The 23,259-nt window shown below is 40.3% G+C and overlaps 1 protein-coding gene across 1 annotated transcript in view; it reads right to left on the reverse strand.

Moving 5' to 3' along the window:
- Positions 1 to 23,196, reverse strand: part of CCNK (cyclin K) — a 30,647-nt gene extending 7,451 nt beyond the window's left edge. The window contains exons 1-9 of the mRNA XM_011991803.1: positions 23,046 to 23,196; positions 11,465 to 11,713; positions 10,750 to 10,831; positions 8,754 to 8,885; positions 3,502 to 3,607; positions 2,952 to 3,009; positions 1,991 to 2,160; positions 1,383 to 1,648; positions 707 to 740 (exon numbers count right to left, since the gene is read on the reverse strand). Of these exons, the coding sequence (XP_011847193.1) occupies positions 707 to 740; positions 1,383 to 1,648; positions 1,991 to 2,160; positions 2,952 to 3,009; positions 3,502 to 3,607; positions 8,754 to 8,885; positions 10,750 to 10,831; positions 11,465 to 11,661 (1,045 nt within the window). The 5' untranslated portion in view covers positions 11,662 to 11,713; positions 23,046 to 23,196. The remainder of the gene's footprint in view (positions 1 to 706; positions 741 to 1,382; positions 1,649 to 1,990; positions 2,161 to 2,951; positions 3,010 to 3,501; positions 3,608 to 8,753; positions 8,886 to 10,749; positions 10,832 to 11,464; positions 11,714 to 23,045) is intronic.
- Between the last annotated feature and the right edge of the window lie 63 nt (positions 23,197 to 23,259).

The raw sequence follows: 23,259 nt of genomic DNA on the forward strand, positions 1-23,259 counted from the left end.
AACCAAGAACATGGTTCTAAGAATCAGGAACTACTGGAACTAAGAACCAAGTAACAAAGAAGGACAAATGAGTCAATGGGGTCTGTGCCTTCAAAGAGTTCAGTATGACAGGTGGACTGATCCTGTGACAAAACATTTCTAACTTTCTGTTCTGTAATTGTTCCAATTTTGCTCGCTCCTTCTGTTTATTTCCAATATAGACGTGAACTAACTTTGGGTTCTAGACATGTGACACCCCCTCAACCCAAGTGTGTTTAAAAGAGGCCTTGCCTGCATGGGCAGCTGGGCTGGGCCAGGTCGGGGCAGTCTGGGCAGCACACCTGCCCCCACTGCCCACCCCATCTGCTGTGGCTTGGTGCTTGGGAGAGGACTCTTGCTGCTGTGATGGGGGTAACTCATCTGTAAAACTAAAATTGCAGCAACAGTTCTCCTACACCCCTAATTATATTTTTATATATGTTACTGAGTACATTTTTATTGCCAGTAATGTTTTCTGTATTGATAGCTTCGTAAGAGCACAATTGTAAAATCTATGATCATGTGATGAACAGAAAGACAATGCTGATGGAAGTTTTAGATGAGCTCTATCTAAAGTTAAGATTTAAGGCCAATTTAGATCTGAAAAGAAACAATGTTGGCTAAGAATTTAAAGTTTTGCATATAAACACATAAAACTAAAAACCAAAACATCAGAACAGGAAATTACCTGCTGCTTTGTTCTCTTCTTTGGGAGAAACAACCTGTTACAAAAGAAAATATACAATTGTTAGCTAGGATCCCGAGTATGATGAGAAAAAATGCCTTATCCAGCTACCATCGGAATCAGTGACAGTAGTCACTCTGAACAGCCTCAGACAAAAATTATTTCTGGCCTGAACTCTGAGGGCAAACCACGGCACCTACCAGATCATCATTTCTGCTCCCTTCCTCTTTCCATTTACCAAATAAGACAGAATGACTAGCTTTCCTGAATGGTGAGTTCTGAGTAAACACTAAGTTTCAGGACCACTTGGGTGCAGGAAAGAGTCCACTGTTTGGGGTCAGTCAGCTGCGTAGAAGCAGCATGCACAACAACACTACTAGGACACAGCAACAACACCCTGTCAGGCTTCAGAACCCTGGCAGGGATGAAACAGGCGGCAGGGATGAAACAGGCAGCAGGGCTGGAGCCGGGCAGACAGTCCCCTCCTGGTTCTGAGGCAGCCTGTCCTTGGAGCACTTTCGTTTTTAGGCTCCCCACCAACAAGCAGTGGGACTGCGAGTTTCGGTGAACGCCCCCTGCTTCCAGTGTTCCCTGTGCTCACTTAGAAATGGGAACAGTGCTCAATGTGGCTGCCACCTGGAAAGCCCACTCTACCCAGGGCCTGCTTCGGCCCACTCACCACGGCTCGCTTAACCTGTCGGGGAGAACTGGGCTGCGGAGAGGGTTTCTTGGGCTGTTGGGCTGGCTGCTGCTGCTGGGCTGGTTGCTGGGGGTCCTTCTGCTGGGGCTGGGATGGTTCGGAGCTTTGAGACGGCTGTGACTGCTGTACTTGCGGCACTTGTGGTGTAGGCTGAAGAGATGGGGGCTGTTGCAGCTGATGGGGGGTGTGATGAGGCATCTGTTGTTTTCCTTGTGAGTAAAGATCCAGGATTTGGTGGCAGATGTCTAAATGATAGCCAACAATCACATTTTACACAAATTGGTACTTTAAATAAAATTTTACCTGGATAAAGAATCAGTTAGGATACCCCGACGAGGACCTAAGCATGAATCACATTTACAACTCAACCCATCTTTGTTGTGTGCAATAGTGGTGTGTGTTTTCAGTTCATCAGAAGTATGTGTTTGGACAAAGTGGAAACTATTAGATAATTTAATTAACGATGCTTCTGAAATATTGCTCACATATGTCTATTTGGGAAAATCCATTCTTGGGACTCAGGGTACACATGGAAGAATAATCTCAACATGGAACATCCTCACAAGAAAGCTTAGCATGCCTGGTACCTTCCAAAACGTCAACTGGGACATCTTGAACAAACTGCTCCCACCATCTCCTGTACATGGGTTTGGAGGTCCATTCTTGTATTTCAAATTTGCACAAACGTCCTGCAAGATACATCACTGCTACTGCTATGATCTCGGGTTCCCACTGCAGTGACAAGGTGGTGCAGAGACTAGTTCAACAAGAAAAAAAAAAGGTTAGATTATATGATCTAACATTTATGATCAAACCAGCACATGGAGATGCCATAACTAACCATTAATTTGCTTATTCTCCCCTAAATTTAATTAAAGTACTATAAATAAAAAAAACTCGTCTTTACTCTTCTAAGGGTACCCAACTAAGTTACTTTAACCACAGTTAATAATTTATCTATTCCTTAAAGAATCAGAAGAATTCTAGCACATCCAAAAATTGCTACATCAATGAAAATGACTTATGTTATTCAAACTGTTAATATCCTAGCCACTCAGCTGTTTCTTCAAATGAAATCTTATGGGGGAAGTCAAATGTGAGAGAACTTCACTGACTGAGGTGGGATGGGGCTGGCAGCAACTCCATTCACAGGCATTCTGTTTCCCACCATGGTCCTTCATTAGATCCCTGGCCTCTCAAAAGAATGTCAAGGTTCTAAAATGATACCAGGAAGTATATTTTTGCAGAACCTAATGGGCTCTAAGTATTGAGTTTTCAAAATTCTCCAGTGTACTGTTTTGGACTTATGTTTCAGACTGGTGATAAAAGGTCAGCACCTCACGCCACCATGCCACGGCGAGCAGAAGGAAACCCTCTGCTGGGAAGCAGATGACCTAGACGCCAGCCACAGCTTTGCCATTAACTGACTCCTCAAGCCAGGGCAAGTCAATTTCTTCTGACATAAAATGAGGGGTTTAGATGAAATGGCCCATAAAGTCTTTGCCTATTTTAAAACACTATAATTAATCAACATTTGAATATGTATACCTGTCATTTACAAATGTCCATGCCATTTGAACCAACTTTTGAATTTTGTTTTTATCACCTAGAAATGGAGACAAAAAGGTAAATTAATAGCAATAGGAAAAAAAGTTCACAGGCAGCAGCAAGTATTTATTGAAAACCTACCAAGTGTTCAGCACTACTCAAATACACAGCAAAGAGCTTTTGCCTGGGAAACAAGGATGAAAGATGTGGGTCCACGTCCTATCCCTTCTTCCTCCTCACGACCTACGCTGAACCACCATGTATGGAAAACCTGGCTCCAAGGCTAAGTTTATTAGTCCGTTTAAAAAATTCTGACTCATTTTCCTGCCTCTCGTATCACTTGGCAACTGGATGACAGAGCCCGTTTATACATAAAAGGAAACAGCATTAACAGCTGCCATACTGAATTGACTGAGCAAGCCACGTCCTTGGTATTTTACACATCAAACTTTGTTTTCCTCTTTTGAGAAGCATAATTTGAGTCTTTATAATCAAATTGTAAAGACTTGATTTCAGAATGAAAAAGTTCTTCTGAAAACTTTCTTCTTACCTTTGAGTTGCTTTGCATATTTGAGTAGGAACTGGTATGGATGTTCTACCTGTAAATCAAACTTGATGGTCTGCAGTAAGATTCTTTCCAGAACCATTACTTCCTCCTAAAAATCAACCACAAATGTTAGGATAGTAATTACAATTGCAGGTCTCAAGCAGCATTACAAAAGTGAGCTTTCCTGTCTATTTATTCTCTCTTCAAGTTATATTGTAGCAACTGTTTTTCATTCCTTTCTCTCCCACTCAGACTTTTAACATGCTCAGAGACACTGATAAATTCTGAAAAGATCCCAAACAGGCAGACAAAGCAGAGGGTTAATGTAAAAAAAATACTGAAAACAAAAAGATACTTAAATATATGATTATTTTCAATACACATGAGTCTCCCTTTACAAAAGAGATTTTTACGTTACTGATAATTTGACTAAACTGTAATTTCTTTCAAGACCTTAAATTTAAAAAACGCAATCTTTTAGGAATTTTCATTGAAAACATTTTAAGCAAGAAAGAGTTTACGATAGCCAGCCTCATGAAAACTCAGACAGATAAGTTGTACCAGTGTGTGTGTATGTGTGTGTATATATACTCATGTACACATATAGTGTATTATGTGTGAATGGGGACAAATCAATTTTGTGTTTACATCTTTCATTTATTTGAAATAAACTGTCCCAACATCACTTACTGAATAAATGATCATTTCCAATTTTATTTAAAATGCTACCTAAATCACCTCCTAAACTATGTGCGTATGTCTGCCTATACACACTATCTTTTCTGTTCACTGCTATGTCTGCCTACTCCTGGACCAGGATCAAAGGGATGTGGGTGGGATACAATAGCTCAAGTATTACTTCTTTATTACAAACTGTTTCTTGATTCTGCATGTCCCCTTCACTCAAATTTTAGTACCATTTTACTTAGTATCATTCCAGAAAACATACATGCTATTAATATTCTCATTGGGAACTCAGTGGATTTACAGAATAATTAGGGAGAATGGAGATTTTTAACCATATTGAATTTTCCTTCCAAAAATTTATTAATATCTTTTCAGTCCTTTAGTTGTTTTAAAGTCCTCCCCACTCCACTAACGAGGTTTCCACAAGGTTTATCCTTGAATATTTTACTGTTGCTATTGTTAATGGAATGTCCTCTGATGATACTCTCTGACTAATGTCTTGAACTCAGCTCCTGCACAGCCGGACTGCACCTACTGCTTAAAGACAACATACACCACAACCAAGACACTGTGTGCGGGGAGGACAATTTGAGAGAATTCCTTGGTTGGCATCAAAGAAAGGGCATTGTAGAGGACTGTAAATCTCATCAACAGGTGCAGAGACCCATAGGTCACTGGCTTTCATTAAGAAGCATGGTATTATTTCATAGGATACAGAGATGATTCAATAATTATTATTCCAAATTACATGGCAAGACTACGGTTTTTCAACCCTAGTTTCCCAAGCATTTTCTCATGAAAGTTTTTTAAAATCTTAGAAACTTTCACACAGTGTTAAAAAAAAAAATTGGGCCGGACATGGTGGCTCATGCCTGTAATCCCAGCACTTTGGGAGGCAGAGGCAGGCAGATCACTTGAGGTCAGGAGTTCAAGACCAGCCTGGCCAACATGGTGAAACCCCATCTCTACCAAAAATATAAAAATTAGCCAATCGTAGTGGAAGGCACCCGTAGCCCCAGCTACTTGGGAAGCTGAGGCAGGAGAATCGCTTGAGCCTGGGAGGCAGAGGCTGCAGTGAGCTGAGATTGTGCCACTGTACTCCAGCCTGAGTAACAAGAGTGAGACTCCGTGTCAAAAAAAAAAAATAAAATAAATTTTTTTCTTTGTCATTGTCACCACCTGCTTCCCAGAAGCTTCAACATTTCCTCTAAATTTAGAAACAATTCTTTTTACCAAGTGTATCAATTGGCTTGCAGGCTGTAGCCCATGTACTGTTACAGGATAGCCCAAGGCCTGCCTTCCCTCTGTCTTCCAAATATTCAATTAACAGGGTCATTTTAGGCCTCTGAGCAAACATCATTCCTCAGGAAAGCTTTCCCTCAGCCCCTATTTTATCCATGGGAGTTGCCTGGGTCCCTGGATGTAATGCTATCATAGCACCTTAAACGATCTTTTATACCATACACCACAACTCATAATCGAATAGTTATATACTCATTTGATTAAAATTTATCCTGCCACTCAACTGCAGAGTCCATGAGAGCAGAGACCATGTCTGTTCTGCCTTGTGCCTCATGTCTAGTGCCCAACAAAGGCTGAAACAATAATTAACATTACAGAGAAAAGCCACACGACTAAAATAAAGCTAATTAAGGCAAAAAAAAAAATTTCGTGGGACTCATGATCTTATTTTTCCTAAATACTTATACTGCCCCCACAAAAGAACTGCGCTCCTCTCTGCCGAGGAAAACATGTTCCACAATGTCTTCCCTGCTCCCAGCTCCAGGTGTTTTCCTTTGGCCCCGACTCCCACCAGTAAGACTGCGCGAGATAGAGCGGCAGGGGGCAGGTTGTAAAGCCCCCTCCCCCATTCAGATCTAATTGGTATGGTGACCCTTCTTTTCTCATTTTCTGGGGCACAAGAGCTGCAGAACTTCTATCTCAGTGTTCCTGGACCAGGGACTGGTTTCCTGACTTCATGGTATAGTGGGTAAAAGCTGAAAGTAAAAGGGGCTTTACTTTATCCCAAGGCACCGTGGGATAGCACAAACCAGCAGCTGCCATGAGTCTGCGCCCTGCCGTGGTCCCAGATCTGTGTGATGCCTTATCCTTAAGCACAGCTTGCCAGCCACAAGGTTCACCTGCCCCTGTGACAGGGGGGTGACTGAACACGGCATGTTCCTACAATCAGACTTATCACATCAGGACACAGGGCCCCATTACGCAGTAAAAATCAAATACCCACGCGCACTGAAAACATTATCTGATGGTGAAATTATTTCCATAAAACTGCATTTTTGGTTGCAGTTATTATGAGTTCCTAATAGGTTCAAATGTTTATAAATAGATTAATGGATTTATAATTAAGTTCAAAAGAGTTACCCACATTGGCAATACTTAGAAGATACTAGTGTGAATCACAACCACAATATATATAAAAGTGTTCTGGGCCCTTGTTAACTCCTCAAAGCAATGAGGAGAATGACTATACATTCTGTATATACATACATAATGCTCAGCAAAGAAAAAGATAACTATTGTGAGACAATACAAGCTAGTTAGGGAAAAACACCACCATGAATGGTGCTGAACTTCTTGGCTTTAGCTTTGCTTTAACTGTGATTTAGACATTTCCTCAGAACATTAGTTTGACATTTATTCCATAAGTACTTGCTGAACGCCTACTCTGTCCTGCCACTGTATGAGGCATCAAACAAAACGACAGTCTTTCCTCTCATGCATCTTACAGCTCAGAAGGGGAGGGAGTTATGTGTGTGATAATTTGATGAAAATATATCTAATGGATACTACTATCTAAATGCATACCACTAAGTGAAAGAGACTAATCTGAAAACGCTACATCCTGTATGATTCCAATTCGATGATATTCTGGAAATGGCGAAACTATAGAGACAGTAAAAATATCAGTGGTTGCCAGGGGTTAGCGGGGAGAAGGCGACAAACAGGTGGAGCACAGAAAAATTTTAAGGCTATGAAAATAGACTATATGATACTATAATGGTGGCTACATGTTACTATACATATGTCCAAACCCACAGAATGTACAACACTGAGAATGAACCCTAATGTAAAGTTTGGACTCTGGGTGATGTGTCAATGCAGGCTCATCAGTTGTAGCAAATGTACCACTTTGGTGGGGGGGGATATATGGGAAATCTCTGTACTTTCCACTCACTTTTGCTGTGAACATAAAACTGCTGTAAAAAAAAAGTGTTTTTTTTTTTTTTTTTTTTTTTTTTCCCTGAGGTGGAGTCTTGCTCTGTCGTCCTGGCTGGAGTGCAGTAGCGTGATCTCGGCTCACTGCAACCTCTGCCTCCCAGGCTTAAGCAATTCTCCTACCTCAGCCTCCCAAGTAAATGGGACTACAGGTGCGTGCCACCATGCCCAGCAAAAAATAAAAAAAGTTTTTTTTTTTTAAGTAATATTAGTTTATTCTTTTTTTTTTTGTTTTTGAGACAGAGTCTTGCTCTGTCGCCCAGACTGGAGTGCAGTGGCGTGATCTCAGCTCACTGCAAGCTCCACCTCCTGGGTTCACGTCACTCTCCTGCCTCAGCCTCCCAAGTAGCTGGCTCTACAGGCGCCCACCACCACACCCGGCTAATTTTTTGTATTTTTAATAGAGATGGGGTTTTACCGTGTTAGCCAGGATAGTCTCGATCTCCTGACCTCGTGATCTACTGGCCTCAGCCTCCCAAATTGCTGGCATTACAGACGTGAGCCACCGCGCCCAGCCAGTTTATTCTTATATAGTAGAGATGGGGTTTCGCTATGTTGCCTAGGCTGGTCTTGAATTCCTGGGCTCAAGCAATCTGCCCGCCTTGGCCTAAATAAAGTACTTTTGAAAATCTATTTAATTGCAAACTGTGATAAATGTTATGAAGGATAATTATCAGGTGTTACAGGGGTTGCAGTAAGGGGAACTTGATGAGAATGGGAGTGGAGGAACACTGCCACGGGTCCCTAAAAGTGGTATTTTAAAAACACAATAAAAGGATATGTACAATGATTTGAGCACCACTTGCTGACACTGGCATGAGTTGTATTGTATGGAAAGGACAGGATGGGTGGTGTGACCAGTATCAAGCTCGGGGTGCATAAAAATGCTGCAAATGTCGATACTTTCCAACATTCTTTGGAAGCAAAAGATACATGGCATATGTAGGCACATGTATGTGTACATACAGCATATGTACTTGTGTTTGACCCAGAAGCTAGCTGGAGTTGTAACCCTGCCATCACTACTGCACTTAAGAAGTGGAGTCCTAATGGCAATTAAGGGGATTTTTGCTCATATCCATGAAATGTGCCATCGCCCCAAAGTGCTGAGAATACTGTTGGGCACATAAGGAAGCACTGAGTAAGTGTAGGCTACATGATCTTCCCTCCTTTCTTACAAAAGCATAAAGTAACTTCTACAGAAGGCCCTCTTAGGAACTCAAGAGACTGACAGACACAAGGGCCACAGGCATTGTCAACATGTGGAACTGTATCATAATGCTACCAAGAGGAATCAAGACCAGAAGGCAGGAAGTTATTATTGTTCTTACCTTTGGGTCATCTCCAAACTGGCCAAATTGTACATCATTTAATAAACTACGAGCTGTTTTGATGATATCTTTACATTTTTTTGGTGTTTCTTCTACTTTCCCAGCCAGAAATAGGCAACAGGCTCCTGTCACCTAAAAGAGAAACAAAAGTTCTTGATTTTTGTTATCAAAGGTCACACACAAATAGATACAATAAATTTTGGCCTTCATAATAAACTGGTCTTCCTCATTCCGCAACCTTCCTTTTTATCATTCACAAATACTCTGATACTCTAGAATCTTGAAGGAAATTTTATACATAATAAATCCCCCAAAACTCTAGCTTCAAAAATTATTTAAAATTTAACTTTCTTAAAAAAAAGTCACGTAAACAAAGAAAATGCCAAAAACGAAAATAGCCACATAAATAAATTTTCTTCTCATATTCCAATCTGAAATTAACTCCCTAAATAGCAAGCTTTGCCGTGGAAAAAGAAAGAGCACAACTAAACACAGTCCTGTGGAATCCATCTCAACAGCACTGCCCATGTTTCCTTTTCTTTCTGCTATGGTCTGAACGTTTATGTCCTAATTCATAGCTTGAGACCTAATTCCCAAGGTGGCTGTATGAATAAGTGAGGCCTTTGGGAAGTGATTCTGAATGGGATTACTGCCCTTATAAAAGAGGCCCAAGGGGCTTGTTCCTCCCTTCCATCATTTGAGAATACAGCAAGGAGGAGCCCTTTTATGAGGAGTAAACCCTTACCAGACACAGAATCTGCCAGCACCTTGATCTTACACCTCCCAGGCTGTAGAACTGTGAAGAGTTAAGTTTCTGTTGTGTGTAAATTATTGGGTCTCAGGCATTTTGCTATAGCAGCCTGAATGGATGAAGAAACTGTCCCTCCAGTTGCCTCAACCTTAGCTCAGTACCTATATCGCTGGGGTCTGAAATGCGCTGTCTTCAGCTTCTCTTTGCCTGCTCCAATCCTTCCTACACGCCACTCTCCTCACATAATCCTGATCACACTAGATGTCAGACACTCTGCCAGGGGTACAAAACTGATTCCAACATGGTCTCCTTCTTCAAGAACTTCACAACCAGTGAGGAAGACACGTATGTAAATCTAATTAAAATCTTAGCAAACAAAACAAATCAATGCAATGACCTTCCTGTTAAGTCTGTCATTTTCATGAAACCTCTTAATAACTGCATTGTTCACCCACTAAAGTCAAATTTTGGAAGTCTGGCATTCAAGGCTTATTGTGGTCTGACCCAGTCTACCTATCCAGCCAGGGTTTCATCACTCCCTTCCTGCCAAATCAAGCTCCTGGCTGGGCTGACAATGTGTCACATGCTTCCCCCTACCTCTGCTTATGCTAGCTTCTGTTGGACCACTAACCTAGCCCATCATGGCATGGCTATGTCCTATTACGTTTAAGGCTTACCTTACTGCTGGCACCTTCCTCCTAGCACTTTCCCTGCTCTCTCCAAGATGTAATTCGTCTCCTCCTTGAATGCCACAGCTCTCTATCAGTATCTTCCGATGGCCTCACTTTCCATCATGTGCTCTGTGCACGTCATACCACTTACCCTGGACTGAAAGCTACTCTATCTCCCACAGAGAGTAAGCAACAATGCACGTCTTGAGGAGTAATCAAAGAATGAGTGACAGGGCATAGACAACTTCTGCTCCATTTTGCTTTCTTGGTCTTTGTTGAGTCTCAATTATAAGCCCAAATTTATCTTGGGAAAGGTAACACAGGAGTAAACTTTCATAAAAAGTGCAATATGACTATGGTCCATATTGGCCTAAGTGAAAAGATTTGAATATGGCTAATTAGAATAAACAAAGTTCAAACTTGATTTTGTTTATATACAGTATATACCACATAAAAATAAATACTTTCTGGAAAATATGAGAAAAATAGAGACTACAATTAGTCCACCAAACTGTGTGGAAATAAAAACATATGACAGAGAATTAAAATAAAATTCAAACACTTAAACACTTACATATCTTGGGAATTGCTTGAAGGAATGAAACATATAGAAGCGATGAAAATAAATTATTCCAGTTGCCAGGGTATCATAGTGTCTGTTGTTCTGGTTAAGGACTCTAATCAATAACTTTTACAGGTTATATTCTTAGTTAAATGTAGAAAAACAAAAAGACAACAACAACAAAATCAATGGTAAACAGTATTAGTGGCAAAGTAAGGAGATGGGAATCTCAGGGTGTCAGAATTCTGGTACAAGAATTAGCAAGCTGAAGTTTTATACTTTTAACACCCTTTAGAAACACTTCAACTGTGATCTTTTTTTTTTTTTTGAGACAGTGTCTCCGTCACCCAGGATGGAGTGCAGTGGTGTGATCTTGGCTCACTGCAGCCCAGGTTGGTCTTGAACTCCAAATTTCAAGGGATGCTCCCGCCTAGGTCTCCCAAAGTGCAGGGATTACAGGCATAAGCCACTGTGCTCAGCCTCAACTGTGATCCTCATGGGTGCTTCATATCCTCCTGGCTGGCCACCTCCTCAGTGGCTAAGTCTACACCTTCAAAATGACAAACCAGAAAGAGAAAAACCTCCACCAGAAACAACATTCAAACAGATATTTAAGAACTGCTCTGGTACAGAGAAATTACTATATATTTTGTCTACAGAATCTAATTATTTCTTGGTGGTGAGTGGGGAGTCTATCTGTAACAGACTCCAAGGAGAGTCAGGATACAGCCCCAAACGTGTGCCCACATCAAAGATGAACCGAGCGCCCTCTCGACGGTACCGGGCCTCAGTGGCTGGATCGAGTCCTTCAAGTTGTGAGGGTGTATGAGCCAAGTCTTTCTTATCCCAGTACCAACATGGCTTTGTGTGGTCCAGGTTTGCTGAAGTTACTGAAGGGCTTGAATTTTCTTTATTCTCCTTCATTTATTGAAGTAGACTTGTTCTTTCCAAAAGGTCCTCTGAAAATGTTAGAATCCTATGAGAAAGAAAAAAGCAAAGTTGGAAAGGAATACTCCATACTATAAGCAATCTAGAATCATAGACTGTACCTGGTTTGGGATCAGTATTTCCTGTAGAAACCATACGGTCAATAGCTAGTTACAAGCCCAGGCTAACTCCAGAGCCAATTTAACACAATACTGTTAAGATGACCCCAGTACTAATATTAATAAATCTCAAATTTCATGGTAGTTTAAAAAAGAAGAGTATTTCCTCCCTCTCTCTTGAGATTAAAGGGTTAATTTTTTTTAAATTTGACAAAGTTTTGGAAGAAACGAAGCACATTTCACTTTCTTCTGGTTTTTCTTCACTAGACACACAAGTACTCTAACACTGGTCCAGATTCCATGCTTCAGTAAAACCTGGGCCTGTCTTAATCTTTACAAAGATTTATGTTCTAAAACTAATCATCTCTTCCATCTAGCACCCCTTTTCAGTTTATTCCATATAGGCACTTTCACTTAGACGAGTCATGGGATTTGGTTAATTCACATCTGCACAAATCACTGAATTCACTGATGTAAACCAAATGTGCATCTTGTGATTTGGGGAGTGGGTGGACGGAAGTGGTCCATGAGAGAAGCTCCTTTAAACTGTTCTTGCTTTCTCATCCTCTTCCCTCTCTTTCATTCAGAATAAAGACATTCTCCAAAAGCTCCATGCTGAGAGAAAGAAAAAAAAAAATACCAAGGATCTCATCTAGAGACCGTTACAAATAAGTCATTTGTAACCTGGATCAGAGACAGCAGAAATTTTCAAATAAGGTATCAAAAGGGTTCCGAAAGAGCTGGCTGGAGCCAGGTTAATCTGGTCAGCAAGAAAACAGCAGCTCTGTGGCCAGGTTCTGGACCAGGGCTCCCACCAATTCATCTGGAAACCAAAACTTTTCTGTGTACCTGCCTCATTTCTGGTGGGGAGGGTGACATGGCGGGGCTGAGTATTCTCCTCCTCGCACCTGGTAGCTCTGAAGGAAATGTGATCTTTCTTCCAAGAGGAAGAATTAAGTACCTGGACAAAAGCTTGAACTAATAATTTACATTTTTGTGTGTGACTGATTAAATTGGGCACTGTTCAAAGGGTGGGGGGAGACCAGTTAATTAAAACCTCAGAAAACATGACCTGTTCATAATCAGGTATCACACTGAGACACAATTCTCACCTACTGGATTGGCAAAAATCCCGAAGTTTGACAATTTGCTCTGTTGGCAAGGCTACACAGTAGCAGGTGATCTTATAAGCTTCTGGTGGGAGTACAAAATGGTCCAACTGTCACAGAGAGGTTCACGATATCCAACAAAATTACACATGCATTTGCTCTTTGACCCAGCAATCCCACTGCTAGGAATCGACTCTGAAAATATTGTCGTAACTATGAAATGTCACAACTATGAAACAGCATGTGCATAAGATTATTCGCTGTAGTGTTACTTATAATGGCAAAACTATAAACAACCCAAACGCCCATCATTGGGGGACTGGCTGAGTAAAATATGGTACATGCACACAACAGCATACCCTACAGCTGTTAAAAAGAATGAGAAAGATCATTAAGTACTGGACAGAGAGACTTCCATATCAGCAAGGTACGGGATAGTGTACACAGTATGTTAGCATCCATGTAACAAAGGAGGGGAAAAAAACAGACATCTCTATTTTTTTTGAGACGGAGTCTTGCTCTGTCACCCAGGCTGGAGTGCAGTGGCATGATCTTGACTCACTGCAAGCTCCGCCTCCCGGGTTCATGCCATTCTCCTGCCTCAGCCTCCCAAGTAGCTGGGACTATAGGCGCCCGCCACCACGCCCGGCTAATTTTTTTGTATTTTTAGTAGAGACGGGGTTTCGCTGTGTTAGCCAGGGTGGTCTCGATCTCCTGACCTCGTGATCTGCCCACCTCGGCCTCCCAAAGTGCTGGGATTACAGGCGTGAGCCACCGTGCCCAGCCAGACCTCTCTAGTTTTTAAAAGTAATTCAAAAAATAATTACTAATAAGGAAAAACAGGATGGAAAAGACAGGAACGGAAACAAGACTTCTCTATGTGTATATCTTTTCATACAGCTTTGCCTTTTTAAGAAAGCTTTTATTTTAAACTAATTGTAGGTTTATAGAAGAGCTGTAAAGATAGATGAGTTTTTGTCTATACCCTTCACTTAGCTTTCCCTAATGTAAACATCTTCCATAACCATGGTTCATTTATCAAAAAAAAAAAAATTAACTTTGGTATAACCACTATTAACTACACATCATATTTGGGTGCAGGTGATATTAGAATAACTTACTAATGTTAACCATGAGCTCTTGGTTAAGATGGAGTCTACCAGGTTTCTCACTGTAAATTATTATTTTTCCCTTCCTATCTTCTATTCCTTAGATGCAAGTCACAAGGTCCAGCTCACACTCAAGGGTAAAGGAATTAAGCTCCACTTTCTAGATGAAGAGGCATCAAAGAAACTGTGGACATATGTTAAACCCACCCAGTAGTAAGTAAATATTTTGGGGGAAATATTTTATAATGCAAAGTACTATACAAATGTCTGTTTCTCCTTCAAGTTTCATCTACTAATTTTAGCACTCACCTGAGATGATAATAACTGTGGTGTTCTAATGGTGACTTTCTATTTCCTTTACTGCTTCAACATTTATTATTTGGAATCATTTTGTTAACATTCATTTCTTCTCTCCCATTTGTTTATTTATTTTAGTATAGGTGTCAGTATTTTATTCTGTGGGTTATAATCCAATACTATCACTATCATTGTTTATTTTGTTGCTCAAACTGTTCCAATGTGGCCATTAGGTGCTCTTTCAGCTTGACTCCCTTCCGAGTACTTTTATGACCTTTGATGTTTGAATCATGTAAGTATTTAACAGACTCATAAACTTCACTAAAAATCAAGAAGCAAATCCTAAAACTCAAACCAAACGGGCAACAAAACCACACAGAAAATTTACTTCAAGTAATTTCTGATCTTGTTACATGCTTAGTGAGATATATTCTAAGGACAAAAAGAACTGAAAATAATAATTTATTTATTTACTTATTTATTTTAGTCAGAGTCTTGCTCTGTCATCCAGGCTGAAGTGCAGTGGCATGATCCTAGCTCACTTCAGCATCAAACTCCTGGCCTTAAGCGATCCTCCTGCCTCAGCCTCCCAAAGTGCTAGGATTATGGGTATGAGCCACCGTGGCCGACCCCAAGGAAATTGTAAAACTTCATTACTCTACTGTTAGTAGTGTCATTAATATTGTAATTTTCAAACAAATTTTTTTTGCATGTTGTGGAATAAAGCAAATATGTAAATGTTAATGTTGTTAGGAACCAAGATTTTCAGTGCAGAGAAAACAAATGTACACATGCACAAAACCAAATGTTAAGAAAAAATCTGTGATGTTAAACTTTAACTGAAGATATCAAGATAAATCACGGTTAAAAATATATACATATATATCCCATTTCTCTCCTTTTCAAGTACCAAGAAGGAATGACAAACCTAGTTCTGAAATCTTAACTTTTTCAATACCAATACCCTCTAAAAGGAAGCAGCTTTCTTTCCAGTCTGGGGTTGGAGCCTACCTGGGATGTACTCAGACCAACCAAAGCTTATCAAAAGACATAGGACTGCTGAAGGAATGATTTGCTAGGGGAAAAAAAAAAGACATAGGAATCATCATGATGGGTGCCCACTGGACTAATTCAAGGTAATCTGAATAGTAAAAAGAAAAATGACTGCAGTTGATCATAAAATACAATCTATGTGTCCATAACAATATTAATATAGAGAGAGAATAATACTTTGCTAGCACTGATAACTACTGATAATAAAATGCTACTGATAATAAATGCTACTTTGCTAGCACTGATTTTAAGTACTGTAAAAAATATACAGTTTATCCTTAACAAAATGATCACACTTGACATCACTAATAGGGTGAAAACCTGCCATTATGTGACTTCCAATTGCAATGAGAAATAAATATCACCTACCTATGCAGTATTCTTGTCACCCAAAAGCTTAACCTAAATTTAAGCAAACTTTTGACTGAACTTCCGATTTACAATAAAAACTGACGGTAGGAGAGTAAGTGAAAAAGCACAACACGGAAACTATTAGTCACATCCAGAAGGTGAGACACTCTACTCAACGACCGACCTGGTCTCTTCAAAACTGTCAGTATTATCAAAAAACATTTTGAAAGACTGTCTTAGATTTAAAAAGGCTAAAGAGGGCTAACAACAAAATGCAATATGTGAACCTTGATTAGATCTTTTTAAAAAAAAAAAATTTTCAAACAATTAGGAAAAATTTAAGTGTGAATTGTATATTACAGGATATCAGGAAGGGAATTACTGTCAGTTAATTTTCTTTGGGGGTAATAAAGATATTGTGATTACACAGGAGAATGACTTTATTCTGAGCAGATGAAGGCTGAAGTATTTTGGGTAAAGTGTCTTAATGTCTGCAACCTACTTTCAAATAGTTCAGCTAAAACACAACCACACAGTAAACATGGCAAAAAACGAATATGTGTCCACAGGTAAACAAGTAGTCATTGCACTATTCTTTCATATAATAAAAAGTTGGGGATAAAGTCCGATGAGACTGCATAGGAGACCAGGAGGACTCCTTATCTTCATCAATCCCTCGAGAGCCAAGGAATACTTGCCTATGTGTGGGTACTGGTTTCATAAATTACAACACTGTAATTTGAATCACAGCATACAAAAAGAAAAGTGCACTAATTATAAGTGTATGGCTGATTGTTTTTCACAAAGTAAACACACCTGTGTAACACTATTCAGTTGAGAAATAGAACAGTACCAACATTCCAGAAGCTCTCTTCATTCTTCTCCTAGTCACTATCCTCCCAAAGATAACTATTCTGACCTCTATTTCCATCAATTAGTTTTGCCCCTGTTTGAAGGACTGTGCAATGACACAGTACCACTTTTACATTTGGTTTCTTCTGCTCAATATTAAGTTTGTGGGATTCATTCCTGTTGTTGCATAAGGCAGTAGTTGTTCATTCTCATTGCCGCAGAGCAGTGGTTTTCAAACCTGGGACAATTTTGCCCCCCAGGGGACATTTGGTAATGTCTGAAGACACTTCTGGTTTTCCTAACTGGGGGGTTGCCACTGGCATCCAGTGTGGGTAGAGGCCAGGAATGTAGCTGAACATCCTCAGTGCACAGAACAATCCCCCATGACAAGAAATTATCTAGTCCAACATTTCAATAGTGCCAAAGCTGAGAAAGTCTGCTGTACAGTACAGTTTTATCCTATGAATGTAACACACTTTATCTATCCATTCTACTGTCTGGGCATGTAAAATGTTTCTGGTGTTTGATTATTAATAAGTGTTAAACATGTACATATATTGTTATAGAACAGAAGGCAACTGGACAGTTGGCTGAGGGAATCAATATCTTGGCACATCTTAGCAATTTATTTATAGTTGGGAATTGCTACTTTAAGATACATATGCCTAACAGTTTTCCATGTACTTTTTTCATTTAAATATTTCCTGAGCATTTACTATGAGCCAGGCCTTAATGGCATGGCAGGGAACAAGACAAGCAAGGTCTCTGCCCCAGGAAGCTTACATTCTAGTGGGAGAGACAATAAAAAATAAATATATGAATTATTTGTCAGGGAATAATAATAACAACAACGCATGTAAGGGGAGAGAGCATGATGAGGTTTGTTGAGAGGTATGCAGAAAGAGAAACAGGAGACTACAGTAGCAGTTCAAGTGAAGACTACCTAATACACCTGTCTCCACACAACGGCAGTTGGAAAAAGGGGTGTGTATGCCAAAAGATGATTTCAAGTTTGACTGACACAGAGGGTGATACTAAAAAGACAAATGGATAAGACAAGAGAAAAAGCTGGTTTTGATAAGAAGGGAGGAAAAGAAGAATTTGGCTCTATAAATACTAAGCTTGAAGAACTTTAAGATACTTTTGTGGAAATATCTATCAGACAGATAAATAGGCCAGTTGGAGTCTCTACAGAACATATCTACTTGGGATTCATCTATACAGAGGTGACAACTATAAAGTCGTGTTGACGGATGGAGGGATGGAGAATGAAGAAGGAAGGAGTCTGGGTACAGAACTCTGTGAACTTGTACCAAGTAGGAAGAATCACCAAAGGAGAGCGTTTGCCCAATGACAGGAAGGTAAAACAGCCTTGAATGTACTTATGATTTATCCACTTGTGGACTAAGAATCACCAAATAAGAGAAAGGGAAAAACACTGGTCCAAGAAGTAGGGAAATCTGCATCCTTCGTTGCAAAATAAACCAAGGGATGTCAGCTTTAAACCAGAGATGGTAGTCAACAATGACAGATGCAAAAGAAAAGTTAAAGGACAAGGAACTAAGGAAAGTTTACTTTAATTGGTGATTAGTTGTTTTTTAGAGACACTGAAAATTGTGACGGTTGCACGACTCTGAAAATACTAAAAACTACTGATTTGTACAGTTTAAGTGGGTAATTTGTATGGTATAGGACTATACTTAAATAAAATACCTACATACACATAAAAATAAAATAACATTTTTAGAAGTGCAATAGGACAGAAGGTGTAGAAACTGCAAGGGGTGGTAAAGAATTAACAGACTAGGAAATAGGTTATTCTTTTTTACTCATTTTTTAATTTTTTGAGACAGAGTCTCCCTCTGTCATCCAGGCTGGAATGCAGTGGTGCTCACTGCAACCTCTGCCTCCTGGGTTCAAGTGATTCTCCTGCCTCAGCCTCCTGAGTAGCTGAAATTACAGGTATGAGCTACCATGCCCGGCCAGAAACAGGTTATTCTTTTGAGGCATCTGTTCTCAAAGAGAGTAACAGGTAATAGTAGGGAGTTTCTGTTATTGTTTTGGTTTTTATTTATTTTTCAGCATGAAGGAGAAGGAAAAATGTCTGCAGCCAGAAAAAAAAAAAAGGAATGACTAGTGGAGTCAGAACAAGGGAGGCTAACTGGTCAAGGGATAATACAAAGCATAGTAAGAAAGTTAACCTTAGAAAGAAAGCTCTTTTTTTCCCTAAGAAGGGAAGGAAAATTTTGAGAAAGACACTTTCAAATAATCTTTTAAGGGGGAGGAAGTACCTCCATATTCTCTAGGAAGTAGAATACCAAGATATCTGTTTAGAAGAAAGGGACAGAGTGGGGAACAGTGTTAGGAATAACCCAGTAGGGATGAAACTGGAATGGAAAAGAATCTCGGTCCACAAGTGGATAAATCATAAGTACAGTCAATTTTGTTATATTCAATTCAACCCTTTAGGTTCCAAGGCAGAATATAAACAATTCATGAAATGTAGTGACAATATTATGGACATAAACAGAATAGAGATAGTCCTCAAAATCGTAGAACTCCCTGAAAAAGTTTTTGCCTCAGGTCTATAAACCTGTTCCCTATTACTCTTCAATTACTTTTTCACAAGACCCTAAAGTTATAAATTTTCTCATTAGCAGCTCGTGATTCCTGTGAAAATGACTGAGATTTATGAACTCTGCAAAATGAAAATCCATACACAAGCAACCTGTCAAGGCATTTTAGCAGCACCTTTCAGGAATGGGCTTCATAAATATCATTTTACATCTTAAAAGACTAAATACAGCCAGGCGCAGTGGCTCATGGCTGTAATCCCAGCACTTTAGGAGGCCGAGGCGGGTGGATCACGAGGTCAGGAGATAGAGATCATCCCTGGCTAACACGGTGAAACCCCATCTCTACTAAAAATACAAAAAAAGAAAAAAAAATTAGCCGGGTGTGGTGGCGGGCACCTGTAGTCCCAGCTACTCGGGAGGCTAAGGCAGGAGAATGGCGTGAACCTGGGAGGCGGAGCTTGCAGTGAGCTGAGATCGAGATTGCGCCACTGCACTCCAGCCTGGGTGACAGAGCGAGACTCCGACTCAAAAAAAAAGACTAAATATATTTTCTACATTTAGAATTATAGAAACAATAATAAATGTCACCACTCAATTATCTCAACCAATATCGAAATCCCCTCTTAGTAATATTTGGCCACTTATCAATGAAACCTCATTACTTTAAAAAACAGCCTATGGCATTGCTGGGTATCAATAACTGGTGTTCACATAATTCCTATATTCCTATATTGATTTTTATCTGTTCTGTTCATCCCCTAGATCTGCTACACAGATGGCATAAAATAATGCATGAATGAAATCTACCTTTTAGCGACTCTTTAACTTCTACCAGGGTCCTTAAACTAACCTTTGAAAATACATTTCCCTTATCTATTGATTGTCTTTCAAATAGGTAAAAGCAATTTTTACATTCTCTTCTCTAGGGTAAACAAATCTAACCATTTTTCTCATCATGACTTTTTTTTTTTTTTTAAGTGTTTCAAGTCCTCCCTAAATATTGGGAATCAAAACAGATATGATGTGCATAGTACATGGGAGGGGGGTGGTAACTAACATTCAGTAACATGTCCATTGTGTGTCTGCTGTGTTGCAGCCATGTCTGCAAGCTAGTTTTCTTATCCTCACAATTTATCACTGAGAAAATGGAGCCAGAGACACGAAGCAACCTGACTAATTCACAGCTAGCAAGCAGCAGCCACAATCTGTCTTACTTTATACCAAGATACTGCCTTCCCTCAATCTAGACACTACTTTTCTTCTGTAAGTGGAACATTACATCCTAGAACCACTTTTCTCAAGCCAGGAAAACTGAGTTTTTGTAAATGTAATCACACCAACTAAATTTATTTATTTAAAAAAAATTTTTGAGACGATCTCACCTAGGAAATCTATATCTGGTTGGTTCTGGCCTATTATTATATTTCAGCCTTTAAGAACTCTTTGATTTCTGAGTGTCATCTAATGTGCAGCTGATTATCACTACATGGTTTGAGTGCATTTATTAACTTGAGAATCATGCTGTTTATATATTTAAAGTTGGTAATAAAAAAGTGTTAATCAGAGCAAGGGCAAGACCAGAGTCCTGCAGCATATCTCCAAAGACATCTCCTCAGGTTTACATCAACCCATTAATCAACATTTTGGTGTTGGTAATTTGCATGGATATCAATCCACCTAACCACACCTTATCCAATGCATATTTAACTCTTGTATCTAGACACAGTATTAGAATCTTGTTGGAAGACTGTGTCCTAAATAAACTTAAATGAACTTATGTCCAGCAATCCCCAATCACTACCAGTCTAGTAACAAAAGGAAATGATTTGTGTCACCTGGCTTTTTCTTCAGACAGGGTCTTGCTCTGTCGCCCAGGCTGGAGTGCAGTCACGTGATCACGGCTCACTGCAGCCTTGATCTCTGACTCAAGTGATCCTCCTGCCTCAGTCTCCCTAGCTACCACAGGCATGCACCTCCACATCTGGCTAATTTTTTTATTCTTTTTTAGTGATGAGGTCTCACTATGTTGCCCAGGATGGTCTTGAACTCCTGAGCTTCAGTGATCCTCCAGCTTTGGCCTCCCAGAGTACTGGTATTATAAGCGTGAGCCACCACCTCTGGCCTCACCTGGCCTTTTCTTATTGAAGCTCTGTTGGCTTCAGGGAATCAGCTCTCCTTTCCCAAGTACTCATAAACTTGTTGGCTCTTCCAACCAGATTCTAAAACAGTTTATTAATAGGTTCCTAGCAGCCAAGAGCCATCGAATGGTTCTGTGTGAAAACTGAGACATTTACCAGACTCTGGTCTTCTATCATTAACTGCACTTTTAGGATTTTTCAAAATTTATGAATAATGATTTTATAAAGTCATCTGCAAATACTCTGGTATACAATTTACCTGAGCTTAAAAATATGATCACTCTGTAATCTCCTCAATTACCTTGAATTTAATTCCTCTAGATTTTTTTGTCCTCATCCAGTTTTAAAGAAAACAAGCAGAAAACACTGTCCTCCCTTTTAGACACTTAGCAGAGTCACTGCTTTCAAATATAACGTCCTAAAATGAACTAGCCCATTTTATAGGCCACGGCTATGACCAATTTTTCTTTATGACATTCAATTTTAGAAACAGCATTTAACATTTAAGAACCTCATTAACAACTCGAATAGTTTTTATTGCTTGTTGGTGCAAACTACATTTTCAAAATGGAACAAATTTAAACAGGATTTGCCTAGAAATCGACTAATATGCCTGAATACTGCATCACAGTATAATCGAAATGAGATACAAGAGGGGGAAAAAACCCTAAAAGACAGCAGTGGTAGTCGCTCTGAATAAAACAATCTCGGATAATTACTATATTCATAGTCAAGATTATTTAACAGGTAAGCATCCTAAGTGCATAACTTTAATCCAGATGTCTATCAATACTATTACCATTACCACCATCTATCCATTCTTTCATTCAGCAATACGGAGGGCTTATTAAACGTCAGGCAGTGTTCCAGGTGCCGAAAGCTCCTCGCTTTCATTCTAGCAACATCATTCATACAAACTTTTAGTGGGCACCTACAATTGCAAGACATTGTGCTAGATATCTGTAAACAGCGATTTAGATCGAGATACACAAACATCACCAAGTTTCCCTTAAAAACATAGAAGACCACCCTTAAGAAATGCTCTTAGAAATAGTTCCTAACCTCAGATGACTTAGCGAAAGCTCCGTTTAACTGGCAATCTAAATTTAGCGAGCACTACCGAGCCTATCTTGGACAGACAATAGTTTAGGAGCTGTCAGATAACCTCTAGACTTACGCTCCAATTTTCTAAAAAACAATTTCTCTCATAACAAACCAAAGCAACCACCAGGAGCGGGTCCGTAAAGACGATGTCTCGGCAACAACTAAATCTAACCGCGGAAGTGCCTTTTCCTCATTCTTAGTCGCACCCTCGTTACGTGGCTCTTCAAAACTCCAAAGTCGGAGTACCCTAGACATGGAACAACCTCCAAAAAGTCTCAGGCCTAGCCAAGGTTGGGACTAATACGCCGCGAAATAATCGGGGAGATATGAGTAGTCTGGCTGTGAGACTGTGCGCGGTTAACACCCCTGCCCCTTTTGTCCAACCCCTAGAAAGTCCCCGAACTCTGACCGCTCCCCAGTGCGAGGGCCGCTACCAGTTCTAGACTGAGCCCGGCCTCCCTGCCCCGCCCCGGCGCCTCAGACCCTCTCTACACGCCCGCCCCACAGCCCCGCGCCGCCCGCTAAGTTCAATGTGTACCCGAGGTTAGCGGAGGGAGGCAGAATCCGGAAAGAGAGACTCCGCCAGTGGATGGCGGCGGTTGACCATAACCTACTCCGACCTCCAGATACGCGGGAGGTGGGCGGTGCTGCCCGCAGTCGGTGGGTCACTCACCTCTCGCTTCAGGCAAGCCCCTTAGCGACGTCTCTCCTTGCCGACTGCGGCCATCTTGCATGTGGAATGTCGGGGAACTACGTCATCACGCTGCGTCTTGAGACGATAACCAAGCGACCGGAGGGGCGGAGAGAGTAGGATGCTTGTCAACCAATGGGAAGAAAGCAGAGCTCTCAAAAGAGGAACAAGCCGCCGCTCTCCCGCCCGCCCGCCC

Source organism: Mandrillus leucophaeus, unplaced genomic scaffold, assembly GCF_000951045.1.
Source record: "Mandrillus leucophaeus isolate KB7577 unplaced genomic scaffold, Mleu.le_1.0 Scaffold4, whole genome shotgun sequence".
NCBI lineage: Eukaryota > Metazoa > Chordata > Mammalia > Primates > Cercopithecidae > Mandrillus > Mandrillus leucophaeus.